The sequence below is a fragment of the Dryobates pubescens genome, chromosome 29, assembly GCF_014839835.1.
Source record: "Dryobates pubescens isolate bDryPub1 chromosome 29, bDryPub1.pri, whole genome shotgun sequence".
In the NCBI taxonomy this organism is placed as follows: Eukaryota; Metazoa; Chordata; class Aves; order Piciformes; family Picidae; genus Dryobates; species Dryobates pubescens.
In genome coordinates, this window is record NC_071640.1 from 13,927,036 (window position 1) to 13,948,731 (window position 21,696).

General features: G+C 55.2%; 2 protein-coding genes across 2 annotated transcripts; one reads left to right on the forward strand and one right to left on the reverse strand.

Annotated features, from left to right (window-relative positions):
* Positions 1 to 1,873: 1,873 nt before the first annotated feature.
* Positions 1,874 to 21,318, reverse strand: DPP7 (dipeptidyl peptidase 7; the record flags this gene model as incomplete). The annotated part of the gene is made up of 13 exons (XM_054174192.1): positions 1,874 to 2,051; positions 2,541 to 2,611; positions 3,288 to 3,352; positions 3,626 to 3,782; positions 3,863 to 3,981; positions 11,329 to 11,389; positions 13,348 to 13,514; positions 14,852 to 14,933; positions 16,077 to 16,212; positions 17,981 to 18,144; positions 18,832 to 18,971; positions 20,916 to 21,029; positions 21,249 to 21,318. Coding segments are annotated over 13 exons (1,524 nt in total), but the record flags the coding sequence as incomplete, so codon positions are not given.
* On the forward strand, positions 4,775 to 11,322 carry LOC104300170 (kelch-like protein 9). The gene is given in 5 exon segments (XM_009900421.2): positions 4,775 to 5,916; positions 7,066 to 7,318; positions 9,219 to 9,379; positions 10,191 to 10,514; positions 10,516 to 11,322. Coding segments are annotated over 5 exon segments (1,869 nt in total). The 5' UTR covers positions 4,775 to 4,857; the 3' UTR covers positions 10,588 to 11,322.
* Positions 21,319 to 21,696: the final 378 nt, after the last annotated feature.

Genomic DNA, 21,696 nt, shown 5'->3' on the forward strand with positions numbered 1-21,696 from the left:
TCCTCCTGCAGGTCAGAAGATACCTGGGCCTCTGCTCACCCCAAGGCCCAAACCAAGCCACTGGACAAAGATGGTGGCTTGGTGGCTTGGTGGCTTTTTGACTTTCCAGGAGGCACAGACTGGGCTTGGTGCTGGGTAGGTTTCATTAGGGTACCTGCTTACTGGGAGCCAGGGATACTGGTAGAAAGGTAACACAAAGAGGTCTCTGCCTGCAGACACATCCACTGCTGGCTGCTTTCTTTTAATGAATACTTGCTGGGATCTGGGAAATTAAGAAAAGCTTGGGGGGGGGTGGGGAGGTGGTGCTGTGAGCTGCCCTGCAGCAGGGTCTAACATCTCAGCAAGTCTGGAAGTGGCAGCATTGTTACAAACCATCTTGTCAGCAACAAACTTGAAGCCTGGCTTCAGTCTGAGCAAACAGGACACCCAGAGCTCTTTGCAGAGGTCTAGAGAAAGATCTTGGAAATGGACTTCATCTGTTCCTGCTCTGTCCCTGTTCAGCTGTGCTCCTCAGCAGGGGTGAGGGGGTGGGGAGCAGAAGTTTGAACCTTTTGTACTTGGGGCCAGGGCAGAGGCAAGTGGCTCACAGGCAGAGAGCCCTTTTGTCAGCACCCCAGTCTTGTGAGATAGAGCAGTGCCTGGCAGTAGCTCTGGGAATGGAGGCTCCAGCAGTGCCAACGGTGAGCACAGAGCCTGGAGTTTGAGCACTGCAACAGGCTGGAGTAGTGCTGTGACTGCCCAAGGAACTTAAGCCTTTGATGAGCCAGGAAGCTTCTCCACTAACGTCAGATCACTGCAAATGATCAGCTGAGGCATCCAACTGATTCCCAAGGTTTAGTAATTTGCAATTAAGCTAATATGTACTGGTGCATAGTAATTGCAGTAGGTAAGAATCCACCTGTCTGTGCACAGCTGGGAATGCTGAGCAGTGTCCTTTTTTTACTCCTCTTTTGTTACACTACCAAGCCATGAAATTCTATCCCACACTTTAATAAACTTGTAATTTATTTTCAGAAGCTCTAAAGCTGTCTCAAGTGGAAGTGTGCTTTACTGACATGCATCTCTTGAGTGACAGCAGTACACCAGGATGACACTGTGGAAATCTCCAGCTCAGCACCTGGGTATCTTTAGAGCAAACTCACTGCCCAGGCTGAGGCTGGCAGACCCCCCTGGGCCCACGGGGGTCCTGACCACCCTTTTGCTTTCCCACCTGCCCTCCAGTGTTTGCTTTTGTCTAAAAACCATTTAGCTTCATTTAAGGCTGCTCCTGCAACCGTGGTGTTCAGGGCAGTGGGGATTTTGGGGCCTTCCAGGTGTGGTACCAAGTCTGGATCATTGACCCAGCCTTGGTGCAGATTGATGCACTCCCTCTAGTCCAGGTGGGTGGCAGTGCCACAGAGCTGGCACCCCCTGGATGGCACTCGCCGCAGGAGTTTGTGCAGAAAGCTCAATATCAGGACACTGGTTTGGGGGAACTGCTGACATGGCTGAACAATGTTAATCCTCAGGGATGCAGGTGCAGTGTCTGAGGACTCTCTGACCTTTCATCCTCACTCAGGCTCCCCCAGCAGCAGTTCTCCCAGGATGGTCTTAAGGCAGCCACCAGCACAGCTTCCTCAGCTGCTCCTCCTGAGACCACCCTTGCTAAGGTAAGCAACTTCAGCCTGGCTTGAAATGGGCATCACAAGCAAGCCTTTATTATTTCCACCCTTTGTAATGCCTCTGCATTCCAAGCAGGTGAGCAGGAAGCCCAAACACAGTGTGGGCTGGCTTCACGTCAGTGATCAGGGCCTCTCGCTTTTATTAGGGGCAGGTGGGATACTTGAGAGGCAAATTCCCACTGCTGTGGAAGAGGAGACAGCACAGGCACAGCTCAGCAGGCCGCTGTGTGTCCATGCCCTGGTGGCAGCCTGGCAGCCTGTGGTGCCAGGCGTGCGGAGCCAGCCGCCCGTGCCCTGCGCACGGCTGCAGCCTGCACCCAGCTGCTGATGACGCTGGCCTCCAGCCTGCGTGCCTCGGTGACGGCCGGGGGGTCAGCAGGGTTGTGTCCCCTGGAGAAAGAGCAGTGTCAAACACTCAGTGGGGAGCAGCCCTGCCCCTTGTACAGCAAAACCCAAGCCAAGGCACTGATCCGGTGTGCGCTCTGTGCCCTGGAAAACCCGGAGGCTGGGAGGCAGGCTTGGGAGCCCTGAGCTCCCCCTTGTGTTGGCAGCTGCTGCCCTGTGCTCCACACTTGAAGGCTGATGCCCAGAGATGCTGGACCACTTGATGTGACTGATCACCACAGGCCACCACACACTTGTGCCAGTCCTTGTGCAAGAGAGGGAAGTTTGTGAGCTTAGTGCAGAGTTCCGCACAGCTTCCCTGGCAGCTTCCCAAGCCCTGTCCTGGGTAAAAGATTCTCATCTGCAGTCAGGCTGCCACAGCCTGGTACCCAGTGCCCTTGAAGTTCATCCCCTGGTTCTTCAGGTTGTGGTTAGCTAAGATTCAACACCCAGGGCTGCAGGATGTTGTCAGCGAAAGGAGAGTGCAGTGCTTACCGGAGATCCAGGTGATGAGCACCTCCTTTGATGGTCAAGGCAATGAGGGAAGGACTCAGGCTGCTGTTTATCTGCAAGGAGAAGGAGCAGTGGCCAGGCAAGCTGGGCAGGACTGAGGAATAGCTCCCAAAGAGGTCCTCAATACAGCTGCTGCTGTGTGTATGGCCAGCAGGCCCAGTGGGCCCATTCATCTGTCCCAGAGGTGATGGAAACTGCCACGGGCACTTTGCAGTAGCTGAGCCTATGCACCCTAAGCAGCCTGGGACTGCCAAGCCAGCCTAATCCAAGGACCTCCTGCACTACAACCAGGAGCTCAACTGACTCACAATCCAGTTCTGGGTGGCTCTGGGTTTTAAATTCTGCCATCACTCTGGTTTTGTTGAACAGCCAAAACATGTCCTGGTTTGGGTGTCACAAAATGTGCTGGGGCTGAAGAGAGCAGGGAGGACTCAGCTGTCAGCACTGAGCCCAGCTCTGGACACAGGTATGTGATGGGTTGTGGTTGGGAGGCCAGGGGCTGGGTAAGGAAGCTCTTGCTGTGTCTGCAGTAGGGGGGACACTTTTGCTGCATCCTTGCTGATGGACCACCAGGAATGTCATGGGGCCCCTGGATGGTATCCAGTGTAGAACAGCTGCTTCCAGAAACTCACATGGGCTCAAGATTAATTGCCAGGCCTGCTCTGAAAGGGGGAGAAAAGCATCACCTGAGCAGTACTGTGCTCAGAGTGCAGGAGTGCAGATGCTTACCCCACCTCCAGCCCAGGGGTCCAAGTCTCCATTTGAGAAGATGATGTTGCTTGCACTTCTCAAGTCTGAAAGTTGGAGAGATGACATTTGAGAGGCCTCCTTCCTGCCCACTCACCCAAACATGGCCAAGAATAGAAAAAACAACCCTGGGGAACAGAACAAATTCTTGGCAGGTTTTAGGTTTCCCACTTCTGCCTCAAGGGGCACAGGGAAGTCTGCTTGGCTGAGGTCAGCACAAGGCTGCACTATGGCTGCGCTCACAGAGCTCAGCTGGGCAGAGGGGCACAGGCAGACAGCTACAGGGGACTGCAGAAGGCCAGGCAGGCAGCACTCCTCACCTGCTCCCCAGAAGTTGGTGCGCAGCCAGCCCGGGCGCGGCCGCACGTGCCAGCGGCCCTGGCAGTAGCGCTGCCGCATGGCCTCCGTGAAGGGCATGGCAGGGAACATGTCGGTCACGTTGTTGCTGTCGAACGTTAAGTTGATCTCTGTGCAGACCTGGGAGGTACAAGGACTTCATGAGGCCAGGAGCTAACTATGGCAGCAGATGAACCCTGCTGGTGTGCCCAGCACCTCACCTGGTAGTCCCAGGCTTCTGCGTCGGCGCCGGTGCCGCAGCCGGTGGGATCCGCGCAGGCCTGGTACAGGCGGTAAATGTCGAAGCACTGTGCCGAGCCCGAGGAGTTGTAGAACACCCCTGCCAGGGGGGAGCACAGCACAAAGCCAACCCCTCAGTACCTCTGTGCCTCACACCTCCTGCAGAGCATCTGTCCCTGTTGGGTGAGTAAGGCTAGGGGACAGCTAGCAGGGTCTGCCCCAGCCTTAGGCTGTGATCCCCACTTCATGCCAAAGCTTTTACCTGGGCTCAAGCCTGGCTGCAGGCCAGGCTTTGCTGTGTACAGAGGGAGCTCGTGCCAGAAGCACCCTTGTGAGAGCCCTAGCCCAAATCCCTGAGGCAGTGACCATCCCTGTATGGGATGGTCACTGAATGGGGGACACAACTGCTGGGACCCCCTGTAGCTCTCAGCTGAATGCATCAAATTTGGACAGAGGGCCATGGCTGGCATGTTGCAGCCAGGCCTGTGTTTGCCTGTTGCTCAGGAAGGGAAGCACAGCGTGTGCAGGCTTGCCCAGATGAAAGAGCACCTGCCCAGGCAGCCCAGCAGAGCGTGGCGGGGGAGCGGCTGAAGCAGGAGCAGCTCTTTGTGAGGGGCTGGTGCCAGCCAGCCGCTGGAATGTGGCTATGCTGGGGGCCACCCACTGCTGCCAGTCACCACCCACTGCTGCCAGTCACCACCCACTGCTGCCAGTCACCACCCACAGGCAAAGCCCACAAGCACTCTGGGCTGTGTGCGGTGAGCAGCACCAGCAGCTCCCCTTGCAAACAGCCCCACACTGCTGTGGGGCACAGGCACTTGGAGGGAGGCTGACACAGCTGCTGCTGCTCTGCATGGCTCTCTGGTCTCGGCTCCTTCGAGGCATAAAACCACTGCTGCAGTTGCAGAAGCCTGCCCAGGAGCTGCCCTAAGTGCAGTGAGGAGTGGCAGGGCTGCTCTGGGGCTACCCTGCAGAAATGCTGCTGGACTCCCAGGCTGGCACAGGGAGGCTCACGTCAGACACCTACCCGGCAAGGCTCCTGGAGGGGCTCGGCAGCCTCCGCTCGCAGCGTGCGCTGTGCGATGTGATGCTGGAGGCAGAAGGGGTTTGCTTTCCTGCCCACAAGGTGCTTTTAGCAGCAGCAAGCAGTTACTGCAAGGTCCTGTTTGCTGGAGACTCGACAACAGTGAGGAGCCCAGCTGGTAACATCCAACTGAAAGCTGTCAGTGCTGCTGGACTGAGGAACGTTCTCAACTTCATCTACTCCAACAAACTAGACCTCTCCTTAGGGAATATTGAGGAGACCTTCAAAGCTGCAGAAGCCCTCCTGGTTCGGGAGGTGATCAAGCTGTGCTTTGGCTTTCTTGAGGGCTGCTTAAACCCTGAGAACTGCAGGGACATCCTTACCATTGCCAAGAGGCTGGGCCCCACAGAGCTGAGGCAGAGAGCCATGTGCTACGTCGGGCAGCACTACAAACAGATCTTGGCTGATCCTCAGTGCTTGAAAGATCTGGATCGAGGAACTCTCTGTCAAATTTTAGACGGGACTGACACTGAGGGGTGCAGCGAGCTGGAGCTGCTCCGAGCCGCCCTGAGCTGGCTGCAGCACGACCGTGCGCGGCTGAAGGATGCCGCGGATGTTTTGGGGCGCATCAGATTCCCTCTCATCCCTCTGTGGGACCTGCAGAGGTATGTCCAGGATATGCCTCTTACAAGGCTGGATTTGGGCTGCCACAGGTACCTACAGGAGGCTCTGAGTTACCACTGCCAGCTGTATGCTCAGCCAGTGCTGCAGACACAGCGCACGAGGCTCCGTTCCCGCTCTGCTGTGCTGCTGGTTGCTGGTGGCAGAACCACTGACAACTGTGTGTGCAGGGAGATGTGGGCTGCAGACCAGAGATGCAGTGCCTGGCACAAGGTGGGGGACCTCTGTGTGCCAGTGTACAACCACTGCATTGTTGTCATCAATGACTTCCTGTTTGTCATTGGGGGACAGAGCAAATTTGATCCCACAGGAAAGCAGCCCTCAAACAAGGTAAGGCACAAGAACTTCCCCTTGGAACACTGCCTGGGTGAGGGAGTCACTCCTCTGGCCCACCACAGACCTCCTGCCTTTAGGTACCTCACAGTGCTCTGTGCAGCACAGAAAGCCCTTGGGAATACAGCTTCCAAACTCTCTGGTTCTGCCCTGTTCCCACCTTGCTCCTACTGCAAATTGTCACCCTGAGCTGTACACAACTTCCACAGAGCAGGTTCAGGTAGCTCCAGGTCAGGTGATCAAACACCCCCATGGATACTCTCCATGGGACTTGTGCCTGAGAGGCAGCAGTTGAAAGCCTGGAGCTTGGCTCATTCCTTGGTTCTGCCCTAGGAAGGTAAATCTGCTTTAGCTCCCAAGACCTTCCCCTGCTGCCTGGAGAAGCCTTGGGCAGGTTTTTTTCATAGACAGCTTCAATGAGCAACAAGATTTCCTTCCCCACACTTCCAGGGGGCTTAGCTCAGCATTGTGCTCAGTTCCCCAGAGCCACTGCAAACAGCAGCTCTCTTCCCCTGCCTGGAAGGCAGGAGGCAGCTCAGTAGCAATAGAGGAGAGGATGCCAAAGCAGCAGGGCCATGGCACTGGCTGCAGAGCTACAGCCCAAGCCCAGCACTCAGCCTGTGTGGTTCTGCAGATACTGCCTTGGTTCAGTGACCTGAGCTTTCTAACCAGGGTGACACAAGCAGCTTGGGCACATATTTACTTTTGCCTCAAAGTGGAAGCTCAGCTGTGGCAGAGGGGCTATGTCCCTGTGGTGGTGTGAGGGGAGAAGATGCCACTCACACCTTCTAGGTGGGAGCAGTGGGCAAAGCTCTGCAGCTGCAGAAGTGCTAAATGTGCTTGTTTAAACCTCACTGGAAGTTGTCAGCTGCCACTTGCTAGCTGGTGTTTGACACAAACCTGTTTCATGAAGCCAGTGTTTCACCTCCTGCTTACTACTTGAACAAAGCAGAACCTGTCTCCACCCCTGTCCAGCGCTGCAGACAGGCCACAGCTCTGCTCCCAGCTGCACTGGCAGCTGCCCCTCTCCAGGTCTGCACATAAACACATCCTCAGTCCAGGGAAAATGTTTATCAGTTCCTGAAGCCAAATGAGATGCCAGCCACTTGCCCTCTGCTAACCCTCACCTCTCTGCTGCCCTCCTAGGTGTTCCGCTTCGACCCGCGGCACTCCTGCTGGCTGCAGGTGGCCAGCCTGCTGCAGCGGCGGACGCGCTTCCATGCTGCTGCGCTGGCTGACTGCATCCTTGCTGTGGGTGGTGGGACACTGCTGGGGACCCTCACCTGCACCGTGGAACTCTACCAGCCTGCTGCCAACCAGTGGGAGTTCACAGCTCCCTTCCCCATGCCTATTGCTGATCACGCAGGCACTACCCACAAGGGAATCCTCTACATTTCAGGTGACAGCAGAGCAGCTCTGGGGATTTTTGCTGCCATCTCAGTATCACAGCTTAAGCCTGCACCCCTGCCAGTGACACCCACACCTCCAGTGGCCCTTTTCTGCTACATTAGCACAGCCTCACTGCCCTCCTGAACAGCAGGAATTGTTTTATGTCCAAGCCATTACAGGGGACATCATGTGCTTACAGCCCCAGCCCAGGGTCATCTTTGACCTTGCAGTCCTGGCTAAATCCCAAAGCTTTGCTCTTTGGCAACGTGAAACAAGAGCAGGCTGCCATGGTGCTAGGGATGGGATTAAAGCCTGGTGTGAATGAGAAGGGAAGATGTGGGCCTGTCCCTGCTCTGGTGCAATAAGAAATGTAGTGCAGGCTCTTAGTCTCTGAGCCTGGACAGCTCTTGCTGTACAAGAGCTCCTCGGCTGCAGGGATCTGTGGTAGATGCTGCAGGATGCTTAGCAATAAAGCAGCAGGAAATTCTTGTAGGAGCTTTAGCTTTTACAGCTCCTAATTTGGACTTGAAAGATAACTGTGCTGGTGTGGGATGGTCTGGGCCAGTCTGCCATTGTTGCCAGCTCCCTACTTCAAGAAACAGTTATGGCCAGCTGGGACTGCTGTATGGATCTAGCCCAGGTTAATGTCAGTGGCACACCTGGAATGATGTGATGGCCTCAAGGCCCCAGGGGTAGGGAAGGCAGCACCCAGGCTGTCCTCTCCAGACATGTGACCCCAGTGCCAGCAGGGCTCCTGCACTGGCAGCAGAGGTGGGCAGTGCTTCAGCTGGGGGAATGGCTGAGACCAAGGCTCAGGTCCCTCTGTGACACAGGTGGCCCCAGTGCCACAGGCACTTCTGGTCCTGATTCTCACCAGAGAGCAAGGAGGGAATTGCCTCACCAAGCTCCACCCCCAGCATGGTGAGCTGGGCTGGAGCATGCTCTCCCCCTGGCCCCGAGACCTTTACCTGCCTGCAGCTTTCATTCCAGTCTAAACCAGTGAGGTAATTGCAGCTGTGAGTGGGCCAGCCTGCAGCTCTACCCAAGCTGAGAAACTGAGAGCATTACTTCAGAAGGAGTTTGAAATACAAGCTCCATGCAGACAGAGTCCATACCCAGGCAAGCTGGGGCTTATGGCCAACCTGAAACAGCACCTTCCTGGTTTGCAAAGACCCTGCTCAGCAGGCAGGCAGCTGGAGGCATTTACCCTGCCAGCAAGGAGCAATTCATAATGCACCCCTGACTACACAAGGGAATGCCTAGTAAGGTGACAACAGCATTGGCAGATTGGCTCTGGCCTTCAATGACCCAAATTTAAGCACTTTTGAACGCTTCCCTTTCAAATCTCCATTCTGTGACTGCATATGCTGGAAGCAGATTCCCTCATTAAAGCTGTTCCTGGTTACACCTGGAACACCCCAAGAGCTTTATTCAAAAGTCTTTTGTGGAAAACTACTTACAGAAAGAGCTGAAACTGGTTTGTGTTTTCCTCCTCATTAAATCACCTGAGAAGCTCAAGGTTTCAGTTTCAAACACCTGAGGAGCTCAAGGAAAAGTCACCAGGAGCCTCCTTTCCTTCTCCCCAGCAAACCAACCTGTCTATCAGATTGTAACTTGTTTTGAAAGCTTGGGACGTGGTTTCAAATACACCCAAGCTGTTGCAGCACGGAGAGAGCAGGAATGTCCTAACCAGGAGCCTGGCCTTTGGTCTGCTTTTTTACCTTTGCAGTTTTATCACTCTGTCAATTTGTTTGAATTTTGTCTGTGCACAGCCCTCAGCCCTGCACAGCAGTTTGAAACCTGAGCTCCGCAGGTGCTTTACATCAAAAGTCAGCTGATGTTTGCAGCAGGTTTGCTGGGTGTCAGAGAGGATGCTGGAGAGATTTTTAAGACCTCTGCTTCATTCCTAGGGGGCTTCTCTGGAGGTAAAACCTTGCGGGACACTTACAGCTTCCTCCCTGGCCTGCGCCGCTGGGTTGGCAACAGTGCCATGGCCTTCACCCGCTGTGACCACGGCATGGCTGCAGCTGGGGACAGCCTCTTCTGCATTGGGGGAAGGACACTCAAAAGAGTAAGTTCACTGGCTCTTAGAATCCCCAGTCTGACCCCCTCGCTGGGCTCTGGCCTGTACTCCAGCAGGCTGACCATAACTGTGAGCCCCCATAGCTCTGGGGCTCCTAGTGGGTTGGCACAGTTGGGGGCCACAGCAGAGTCCCACAGCAGAGACCAGGGGTGATAGGGACAAATTGCTACCGGGGAGATTCAGAATGGATGCCAGAAAAATTTTGTCACTATTCAAACTCTTAGACATTGGCATAAACTCCCAAGGGAGGCCCAGCTCATTTCAGCTATGACCTTACCCTGACAGGCTGGACTGGATCATCCTTCCAAGCTATGAATCATTTCCATGTGAAAGCCTAAAGACTCATGGCCTGGTCTGATTCTGCCATGATGGGCACAGTTTCTTTGGAAGTCTCAGGGTACTTAATTGCTCACTGGGGAAGGGACAGAGATCTCTAAAGGAAACCTGCACATCCAGTTCCTCCAGATGACACAAACTCAGTGTCCACAACTGGGTGCAGTATAGACCTGCTTAGATAACATTCCTTGAAACGTGTGGGAAGTCTGCAGAGCAGGCAGGACTTGGGCTGTGCCAGTCCCTGTGGCACCCTGCTCTGGGTTTCCAAGGAGAAAGCTCCCTTAAAGCCCTGCCACAGCAAGATTTGAATCTGTTCCAGTCCCTGCTTGCTCACTGTGGGTTGAGAATCCAGCACCTTAAGCCTGGTGGTATTCCAGTGAGTGCTGGGACTTTGGTTTATCAGAAGCTCGATGTGACCCACAGCATGAGACAGTGGGGGAGTTGGTGTTGTGGCTCTTTGCAGGTGGGGGAATGGGTTCAGGTGAACCAGACGGAGCGGTACTGCCCTGCCAGCAACCAGTGGACCACGCTGACGCTGTCCCCGCTCAGCTGCTGCCAGTTCAGCCTCACAGCCCATGGCAGCACGCTCTACCTGGTGGGAGGGGGCTCACTGCAGCACATGCAGAAGGAGGACACCGTCCTCCTCTACAACACTGAGGCACAGGTATGGACAAAGGCCACTCCCCTGCCCACAGCTCTGGTGGATCATGTCTCTTGCATGATCACTGTCTCAAGTGAGCACAGGTGGCAAGCTGGGCAGGGACACAAAGGACCTCCTGTGGGCAGGGGAGAAGAAATTCACCCTCAGCTGCCTCATCACAAAAGGACAAGATCCCCACTCTGCCTCAGAAGAGAAGTAGGGTGTGAAGACATCAAGGAGAGCTGACAGGGTATGCCAACAAGTTACCATTTTAACGTTTTACAGCTGCCAGGCAAGTGTCTGTACCAGTGAGGTGGAACTGGGACAGTTCTGACTTGGAGCCATCCTGGCAATATGCACAATGTGCAAAAGAAAATAAACCAGTAGTTGCCAACCCTGCTGAGCTGCATGAAACCTAAAGGAATTCCTTCAACCAATTTTCTGGCATTCAGAACCTGTTTCTCTGAACTATGACCAAGGCAGAACTTGCTTTTAGTGAGCAAACTGGAAGACTTCTCACAAAATCTTTCAAAGAGCTCCAATATTTTCCTTACAAATGCTCCTGGCTGACAGATGAGGCACTGACAGAGACAGATGTGGCTGATGTATGTAAGGTGGCCTTGCCACCGTGACAGAGCACAGGGCACGGTGCTGACAACCTTGTCCTCAACAAGCACACCTGGAAAGTTCCTTCACTGAATGTGCAACTTCCTGGGGCAGAGCACAGTAAAGCTTTAGAAGAGAACCAGGTATCTCAGGAGGCTAAAGGGCTGCTGAGCAATCTGAGAAGGATAGGTTTGGAAAGGGGAGAGGGCCACCCTGGCAAAGCCAGTACGAGGCACAACCACCCAGTGGGAGATGGGGGATGGTCACAGCAGTTCCTGTGATGCAGGACCCACACAACAATGCAGCAGCTCTGCTTGCAGGGCCTCAAAAGACCAAGATAGTCCCAGGAACTCACCAACCAGAGCAGCCAGGCCTTCTACTGGGTCTGTGTGGGCAAGGATTTGTTCACAGCCAACCTGGAGAAGACACATGACAAGCAAATTGAAGACAGGGTAGGTAAGAGCCTCTGCTCCACAGAAGGGGGATGCAGGGGATCTTCTCTTCCCTTCTAGCAACACTATGCACAGAAAGAGGAGGCAGCACTGGGACAAAGTCTCTTCACCAATTTCAGCAGCTCTGCAGAAGCGACAATGCCACATAGCAGTTCCCTCCCCCTACAGAGTATTTTAATGCCCTTCATGTAAAATGTCCAGAAGACATTTTACAAGTTGTAAACAGAGCCTAGAAAGGAGCTGGATGCCCAGCGGGCTACAGACAGCATCTCGAGTCCCAGGGCAGCACAGCCTGTATGGCTTCCTGCATTTTGCTCCAGGGAGGGCTCAAACCATAAATGCCACAAGGCCAGAGACAAAGAAAGTTGTGGTGGCCTGGTGTGCCGGCCTGGTGCGCCAGCAAGATGCGCCGGCACAGTGTGCTGGCCTGGTGTGCCGGCACGGTGCGCTGGCACGGTGCGCCAGCCTGGTGCACCAGCAAGATGCGCTGGCACGGTGCGCCGGCACGGTGCGCCAGCCTGGTGCGCCAGCAAGATGTGCTGGCACGGTGCGCCGGCACGGTGCGCCAGCCTGGTGCACCAGCAAGATGTGCTGGCACGGTGCGCTGGCATGGTGCGCCAGCCTGGTGCACCAGCAAGATGCGCTGGCACGGTGCGCCGGCACGGTGCGCCAGCCTGGTGCACCAGCAAGATGCGCCGGCACGGTGCGCCAGCCTGGTGCACCAGCAAGATGCGCCGGCACAGTGCGCCGGCACGGTGCGCCGGCACGGTGCGCCAGCCTGGTGCACCAGCAAGATGCGCCGGCACGGTGCGCCAGCCTGGTGCACCAGCAAGATGTGCTGGCACGGTGCGCTGGCATGGTGCGCCAGCCTGGTGCACCAGCAAGATGTGCTGGCACGGTGCGCTGGCATGGTGCGCCAGCCTGGTGCACCAGCAAGATGCGCCGGCACAGTGCGCCGGCACGGTGCGCCGGCACGGTGCGCCAGCCTGGTGCACCAGCAAGATGCGCCGGCACAGTGCGCCGGCACGGTGCGCCGGCACGGTGCGCCAGCCTGGTGCACCAGCAAGATGCGCCGGCACGGTGCGCCGGCACGGTGCGCCAGCCTGGTGCACCAGCAAGATGCGCCGGCACGGTGCGCCGGCACGGTGCGCCGGCACGATGCGCCGGCACGATGCGCCGGCACGATGCGCCGGCAAGATGCACTGGCAAGATGCGCCGGCACGGTGCGCCGGCACGGTGCGCCGGCACGGTGCGCCAGCAAGATGCACTGGCACGGTGCGCTGGCACGGTGTGCCGGCCTGGTGAGCCAGCAAGATGCGCCGGCACGGTGCGCCAGCAAGATGTGCTGGCACAGTGCACTGGCCTGGTGGCCACAGCACACCAGAAGAAATGAACTGCAACAGCAGCTGGAGATCTGGGGCCAAGGCTGGGAGCTCCCAAACTCAGCAGTCAGCTGAGCAGTCTTTGTAACCCCTCCCTGCCAAGGCTCAGGACCCTTCCCACACTTTGCCATCTGTGACTCTCTCGGAGCTCTCATGGCCTTCCAGTCCCCACAGCAGGAGACTTTTCCCTGCTTTATATTTTGATCCCATCTGTCTGGGTGACACTTCAAAAGGAGCCTGATTTTTGGATCTCCATCCCTGCTCACCAAACAAAACCATCTCTGAGACAGGCTACAACAGAGCTGCTTTTAGTGTTTAAAAGCTGAAGTCCACAAGCTTGCAGCTTTGTGTCTTAAGGCAGGGCAGAGTAAGAGTGGCTGCAGCAAGTGCTCCCTGATGAGTCTGACAGCAGTCACCATCACAGCGGCTCAGAAGGTGCAGAGTAACTGAGTGGAAGGGCTGCAACCTCCATCACTGCCTCTTCCTGTCACTGCCACTACTGGTGGGTGCCTAACAGTGCCAGGCACTCCGGGCACTCACCTTCACTGGATTGGCAGGGAGGTGTCCCATGAAGTCTGTTTTGTAGGGGTAGTCCATCATGGCCATCATAGTGAAGGCATTTCTAGCAAAGCCATAGAGCTGGTAAACATCCTGCTTGCTAGACAGCTTCTGGCACGTGGCCATTTTCCTGCTGATTTCATCGTAGGCTGCAGAAGGAAGGAAAATGAAAGACACAAACTTGGTCAGAGGAAAATGATGGCAGGCTCCAGCACCTTGCTTGGCTCAGGGCTAAGGAGAGGCTGTGGCAGACAAATTGGGTTTGCAGAGGGAAGGACACATTACATCTAAATGTATACACAAGCACAGCCTCCCTGGGCAGCTTTGTGAGCCTGCACAGCCTATGACCCACAGCCTGTCCTTCATGGAGCCTCCAACACTCCCTGGGGAGCCCCAAGGAATCAGCACCTGCCTCGCTGCTTCCTCCTTGCCCCCACAGGCTCCCTGGGGCCTGCCAGGTGCTGCAGGGCAGTCTCCACAGGCAAGCTGTCATGCATGAGAACAGGGCACAGCACAGAGGTCACAGTGGGGTCCAACAGCTGCAAGAACTGGCAGGAGCTGTGTACATTTGCAGTCAGAATTACCAAGTGAGAAGAGTTGTCAGAGGACTCCTGAAACATACCTCCAAATGTCAGCTGGAGTCGGGAAATCCATCTCTGCAGACCTTTTTGTTTCTGCTGCAGAAAGCTGCTCCCTTTCATTTTCACCCTCCTAAGCCTGAGACCTGCCTACCCTGCTGCAGGAAGCCTGGCCCCGGGCACACCTTGGCTGTTCACTGGTAATGTTTGTCCTGCTGTGACCCAAAGCCATATGGGCTTTGGATACCAACTCCTCTGGACAGCTCCAGGGCCAGCCCCTGCAGCAGTCACCAGAGATACAACCAGCAGCACAGACCAGGCAAGCCCTGACACAGATCAGGAACCTACTACAGCTGTCCCAGCACCATGCAGGGCTCCCAGGAGATGCTGCTTTCAACGAATCATGGAATGGTTTGGGTTGGAAAGGACCTTAAAGATCATCCAGTTCCAACCCCCTGCCATGGGCAGGGACACCTCCCCCCAGCACAGCTTGCTCAAGGCCTCATCCAGCCTGGCCCTGAACACCTCCAGGCAGGAGGCAGCCACAGCCTCCCTGGGCAGCCTGTGCCAGAGTCTCCCCACCCTCAACAATTTCTTCCTTATCTCCAGTCTCAATTTCCCCTCTCCCAGCTCAAAGCCATTGTTTCTCATCCTGTCACTTCCAGCCCTTGTCAAAAGTCCCTCCCCAGCTCTTCTGGAGCCCCTTCAGGTACTGGGAGGCTGCTCTGAGGTTTCCCTGGAGCCTTCTCATCTCCAGGCTGAACAGCCCCAACTCTCCCAGCCTGTCCTCATACTCATTTAAACACTAACTGAAGCTTCATTCATTCAGAAGTCAGTTGTGCAATCCCCATGGCTGGGACTGCCTCTTGGCTACCCCTCAGAAGCCCTGTAGGGCTCTCTGTCCTTACCTCCACTCAGGCACAGATCCTTTATCTGCTGGAAGGCTCTGCGGACAGCAGCGCTGCAGCCTGGGCTGGACCTGTGGAAATCCTGAAGGGACAGAGGGGAGACACATGTGGAGCCTGCACTGGAAGAACTGTACCAGCAGGGGGCAGGGGTTAGTGGCCCACTGCTTAGAACCTCTTCTGCATCTTCAGGAGCAGGTTGAATTTGTTTTAAACCCCAACACAGATTTCTTCCACCTGTGCTTTAGGAGAGGGGGCCATGGAGCAGTCAGTTGTGCAAGGGGGGCAGAGCACTGCTCTGGAAACCAGGAGCTGCTTTTCTTCTTAAGCCCACCAGTAATCTGCCAGGTGATCAAGGCCACCATGTCCTGTGTCTTGAGGAAAACAATACTGCTGCTGAAGAAGAGCTTGAAGGCATGTTTGAAGGCACGGGCTGGTTGTACTGGTGGAGCAGGTTGTTACTGACACTGCAGGCTCCAGTACCACAAACTGACATTAGGAAGAAATTCTTCCCCAGGAGAGTGGTGAGGCATGGGAACAGGTTGCCCAGAGAAGCTGTGGAGGCTCCAACCCTGACAGTGTTTGAGATCAGGTTGGGTGAGGTCTTGAGCCACCTGGGCTAGCAGGAGGTGTCCCTGACCATGACAGAGTGTTGGAACTGGATGATCTTTAAGGGCCATCCAACCCAAACCATTCTAGGATTCTATGTCCTCAAAATGTGAAAGCCACACTCAAATGTTGAGTTTAAGTGAACCCAGGACACTCTGCATGTTTTAAGTTAGTGAAAGATTTCCAAGCTCTTCCTTGAAATGGAACCATCTTGAGACTGAGGAGCTGCTGTGAATCATTGACACTCCAGAATACAACATGTAGGGAGAGCACCTGAAGAATCAGTCAGTTAAAGGAGGTTCAGCCAGGCACAAAGGGAAACTTCAGAGTGCACTATGGCCATGTTCCTAGGAATGGGAAGATGAATCCTTAATGGTACTAAAAGAACTGAAGGTGCTCCTCACAGCAGCACCTTTGGGCCCTGAGCTACCCCAGCTGAGGCAGTGCTCAGCCATCACATAGGCAGCTGCTGCTTCTCCTTGCAGGCTCCCATTTAATTGCAATCCTTGCCCGGAACTGATGCTGTGGAGACAGAGGTCTGGTTAAACAGATGTAAAAAGAAAACCCCCAGCATTCCTAGAGGGAGAAAAGAGTGCTCCTGAAAAGAGATGCTACTTACTGCTGTTACATCTCTGAAGAACTGGGTGGGGTCTCCAAGGCCAGCCACAGACAGCAGAGGAGCACTGGCAGCCAATGCTCCATCCACAATGTTTGGATATTTCATCCTCATGTAGGCACTCAGCATTCCCCCATAGCTGCCATGGCAGAGACAGGAGAGTTTAACTCAAGAGGTCAGGGCAGCATTTACAGGCTCACCTGACCCAAGGCTACAAGAAGTGATGGATACCTGCTAGATGCTCTCCTCATGAGTCCAGGACAGCACACAATGTGCTCCTACTGGCCTCACACTGACCCCAGTGGGAACACATCAGCCTCCTTGCTTCTGCAGCCAAATGTAAACCCTGCCTCAGATTTAATTCTGCAACATCCTGAGTGTGTCCTGACAGCTGAAGCAGAGCTAAGAGGGGCCCAAGTGAGGCTGTCACTGTTCACTGGGGGGAAGGAGACACATTTTGCATGTGGGATGTTAAAGACTGCCTGGGCTCTTAGCAAAGGGGTGTCCCTGAATGCTGCAAGGACAGTGCTCAGGGACAGCCTCTCTAGTACTGCAAGTGGAGAGTGTTCTTCCTGAGCATGGATGTCAGCACAGATATGGGCAAGGGGAAGCATTAACAAATACCACAATAAAACTCAAAACCACTTTGGTAGCTTCAGTGCCAGGGCCACAATCTGCGGCTGGATCAACAGGTGCTAGATAAAACCAGGGTGACAGAAGTGTCCTGTGGAGTTACTCTGAGGCCACTCCTGGGGGTGGGAAATGACAACCCCCTAAACACAAATAACACCAGGTCTGACCCCGGGCTTACAGGTACTGAAGGCTCCCTCCCCATCCCCTCAGGTGGTTGCAGTAGATAACCTTTCCCACATCACCTGTGTTAGGCCAGGGGCAGCTCCCCAACCCTGGCCTTGGGAACAGGAATCAACTGAGACCTGCCCACAAGCAATTTCAGCTTGAAGTTTGGCAAAGTTCTAAGCAATAGAAGAGGTTTTTTTTCTACCATGGGAAATGCTGAGCTGCTCCAGCACTGCCCTGTTTCAGTGCTCCTCACATGGGTGCAGTACTGCTCAGGGCTGCTGCAGACTCAACTTTGACTTACACAAACGGTGCTGTGGTCCAATGTGCAACCCAGCTAGCAGATTGTGCTGAATCCCTCTCCCACTTCAGCACAGCTCCTGGCCCCTTTTACACCAGCTGCTGGCCTGACAGTCACTTTACAAACCTCCCTGACATCAACAGTCCAGTAACCACCACAGTAAGCTGGAAGCTTAATGGTAACAATCGACAACTCTTAGCTCACTGTGACTGCATTGGAAGGCCTTGGTGGAAGCCTTTTAAAGGGAAGCTTCCCTCCACCGTAAGCCTGGGGACCCAGTCAGGAGACAAGAACATTGCCTCAACACAGCTCTGTGCTGCAGCAGCAGCAGCTCACACTGTGGGGAATAACTGCTGCTGGGAAGCCAGGGGTCAGCAAGCCCCAGGCTGCAGAGCAGAGTTTTAAAGGAACCTAGAAGAAAAGGGCTGGATGTTGTCAGACAGACTGGGGTCAGGAAAAAGCTGAGTGGTCCCTGGAAAGAATCTTCTACCAGTTCTTAGTTTTCTGTATTTCCAGTGTGAAATGCTCCTGTCCTGCAGTTCTGGCTGCCTTGTACAGTAAAGATGCCTAGAGCCGTCCTGGCAGTGGTGCTTCTCCACAGCAATCACAAACTGGGACTAATTCTTGCTGGGAGAGCTGACTGGGATGGGTGACGAGCTCTTGGGAGCTCAGGCACCACAGGCACATCTGCTCTTTGTCAGATAGCTTAAAGCTCTGCCTTTAGAACGTGCTGAAGAGCCAAACAGGTGTAAGAGATCATCAGGAGTGGGGCTGGGCATGGACACAGGGGAGCACACACAACCTTTACCTGCCTCCAAAGGCTATGACAGGGCAGGCTGCAGCACCATGCTGCTGCTTAAGCTCAGTAATCAGCACTGCATAGTCAGCCAGGGCTTGCTCCACAGTAAGCAGGTGAGTCTTCCTCAGCTGTCTTGACTCAAGTCCAAACGGAAGAGACTTCCCATAGTACCTCTGCAAGGAAAGAGATGCTGTGGAAATGCTGGTGTCAAGCTCTGGGGCTTCTCTCTTCTCACTGTAGAACTGGGCTAAGTGTGCACAAAGGGCAGCAGGAACAGAGCAGAAGGTGTCCTCTAATTTGGTACTAGCTGAGGAAGGACCTTGGCTTCTGCATCTGGTAAACACAGACCTTCAGGCTGTAAAGGATGCAGTCCATGAGAAGCTGCTTCAGTGGACACCCCAGCATGTGTCTGCCCTGAAATACCCAAGTAGAAAAGGGACCAGAGGCATCTCTGCATGTAGACCTCATGGGTTAGTATAGAGTGGTGGGGGAGAGGCTGGCTGGGGACTTCCCAAACTAGAGATTAAATAATATCCAAACAAAGGAATTCTCTAATTCAGTGTGGAATTCAAGGCCCATGGGAACTGCTTACAGGAGCACTGCTATAAAGCAAATGACACCACAGCACAGGTTTTACTGGATCAGTAGCCTGCATCCTGGGCTGCTAGTAGGCATCACAGCAAACAGAACCAGAAGCTATGGCTAAGTAAACAGAGCTGCTACCATGAGGAGAAAACTGGCATCAGGAATGCCTCAGCTTCATAAGAGATGTGACTATTGCTCTGGACCTGTGGAAAGCTGAACTGGGTCATACTGAACAAACCTGGCTCTGCAGTGTGCATGCTGCCTAAACTACTCACATGCTCAGCAAAAATGACAAGTGCTTGCTGTTCCTCTGCTAATTCAAATATAAAGTCAGAGTTCTGAGCAAAAGTCCAGATGTCACCTTCATTGCCAGTATAGAAAAAGATGGGTCCAGATCCTTTCTTCCAGAACTTTGCTGAATGAGGCAATTGACAGAAGCAAATTAAACAGAAAATCCCAAAACAAAGCAGCCCCCCCCCCAACAAATAAACAAATACACAAACCCAAACAGCAACACATGAGCATAGACTTGCCCTGCTTTTGGTGTTAAGCAGGAGCTTAACAAGGAAGAAATGTTCAAGCTGTGTCAGGGGAAGTTGAGGCTGGAGGTGAGGAGAAAGTTCTTCCCAGAAAGAGAGATTGGCCATGGGAATGTGCTGCCCAGGGAGGTGGTGGAGTCCCCATCCCTGGTGGTGTTCAAGAGGGGATTGGACGTGGCACTTGGAGCCATGGATTAGTTGGCAGGAGGTGTTAGGTAATAGGTTGGATTTGATGATCTCTGAGGTCTTTGCCAACCTTATTGATTCTATGAACAGACTTATCCCTAAGACCTGAACTGGAGCATAGGTTCTGGTCAAACAGGGCCACTTAAAGAGTCAAATGTCAGCCTTGGGTGTGCTATCAACACTCACTCCTGTTCCCCTGTCTTTGGGCTGATCTGATCCCTGAGCTCATGAATGGTGAAACATATGGGACTGAGTGCAAATGCTGAACAGGCTGCAGAGCAGCAGCTGAGGGCTGCATACAAAGCCACACACAGAGGCAGGCATCAGACTGGGCAGCACTCTGAGCTGCTGTTAGTCACAACCCCACCTCCTGGCAAATCCTCCAAGCAGGCAGGATGGATGCCCCCGGTTACTCAGATTGATGTGTTTACAGTCACACTGTTCAGAAAAGCCTCCTCTCTTACTGTCTGTTGCAGGGAGGACAGCTCTTGATGTGGCTAGAAAAGAAGCCATTACTGACTGCTTGCTGTGAGCCCCAATTGCCCAGCATAGCAACCAGCCAAAGTTGCAGGGTTATGAATAACACAAAAGGCCAATGGCATCCTGGGGTCTATAAACAAGGGCTGTGGTGGTAGGTCAAGAGAGATTTTCTTCCCCCTCTGGCAAAGTCATATCTGGAATATTGTGTTCAGTTCTGGGCCCCTCAGGTGAAGAAGGACCTCAGGGAACTGCTTGAGTGTCCAGCACAGAAGCACAGAGCTGCTGCAGGCAGTGGAACATCTCCCTGTGAGCACAGCCTGAGGCAGCTGGGGCTTGGCGCAGAGGAGCCTGAGGGGTGACCTTATTTCTGTTGATAAAGATGTGCAGGGCTGGAGCCAGGCTCTGCTCAGGGATGGCCAAGGACAGCACAAGGGGCACTGGGTGCCAGCTGGAGCAGAGCAGCTGCCAGGGGAACAGGAGGGGAAACTTTGTCCCTGGGAGGGTGCTGGAGCCTGAAGCAGGCTGCCCAGAGAGGTTGTGGAGTCTGCTCTGGAGACATTCAGCACCTGCCTGGCTGTGCTCCTGTGTGAGCTGCCCTGGGTGCCCTGCTCTGGCAGGGGCTTGGACTGGATGAGCTTTCAAGGTCTCTTCCAGCCCCTGACATTCTGTGATCCTGGTGAAAACACTGACCCAAGGGAAGTCACTTTCATCCTAACAGCAACAGGTACAGAGTGCAAGGTTTAGGTCACTGCTTGTTTTTCCTGATAGGTTCAGTGCACTGAGCTGCACTTTTAAGAGATGCTTTGGCCAACTGAAGACACCGTGTACAGAGCTAGCCCTGGGGCAAGCCTAATGCAGCTGCAGCTTCCGGGCTACTCTTGCTGCAGCAAGGCCAATCCCCACACCTGCAGCCCACAGCCAGACCACAAATCAAAGGGGAGGTGTGGAGGATGCGGACAAAGGCAGGGGAAGGTCTGGCATATGCAGGGCTGGCTCTCAGCTCACACTGATCCCTGTCTGCTCAGCGCAGCTCTCCAAGCACCAACCAGCGAGGCACGGGAGCAATTAAAGCAGATACAAATCCAACCCTGAGCCATTGCAAGGCTCTGCCAGGGCTGGGGGCAGCTCGGCCACAGCATGCTTCTAGGACTTACCCGAGATCAGGTACCGCTGCGGAAAGGTCTCATTCCCACAGGGCTCGAAGCTGAAGTGGTCCCGCACCTGCTGGAAAAGCCGCTCCTCCAGGCCAGGTCCCGCTGCGCGGACAGCTGGAGGGGGAACCGTCAGCGCCAGGGAAACCCGCAACTACCCTTGCCACCCGGTACAGCCCTGGTCACGGGCCCAGGGGAGCTCAGGGCACTTGTCCTGCGCACCCCGTGCCAGCGCGGGGGGCCAGGGTAAACGGTTGGCGGTGGGGAGGGGTCCACCCGGGGAGGATCGGTTCTACGGACCGGCAAGCAGACAGGGCTCCAACCCAGGGCACCCACCGGGAGCGGCTGGAGTCGTCGTCGGCGAACACAGCAGCAGCAGAGGCAGCAGGAGAGGCGGCAGGGGCAGGGGCAGGGGCAGGGGCAGGGGCAGGGGCAGGGGCAGGGGCAGGGGCAGGGGCAGGGGCAGGGGCAGGGGCAGGGGCAGGACTGTCCGCATGGCGCCACCGGGCAGCGGTCACGTGACCCCCAGCTGGCGGCCTGCCCCGCGTGACCGCGCAAGCCGCGCGCCGGCTGCGGCGCCGCTGCCGGGAGGCAGGGGCCGGGGGCGGGGCCGGGGGCGGGGCCGGGGGCGGGGCCGGGGGCGGGGCCGGGGGCGGGGCTCGGCAGTGTCCCGCAGCTCCTCGTTTCAGCTCCTGGTGTCGGTTCCTCCTCTCGGCTCCCACAGGCCGCGGGTTTGCTGTGCTGCCTTCACGGCGTTAGCTAAGGGAAGGCGTCGGAGTGAACG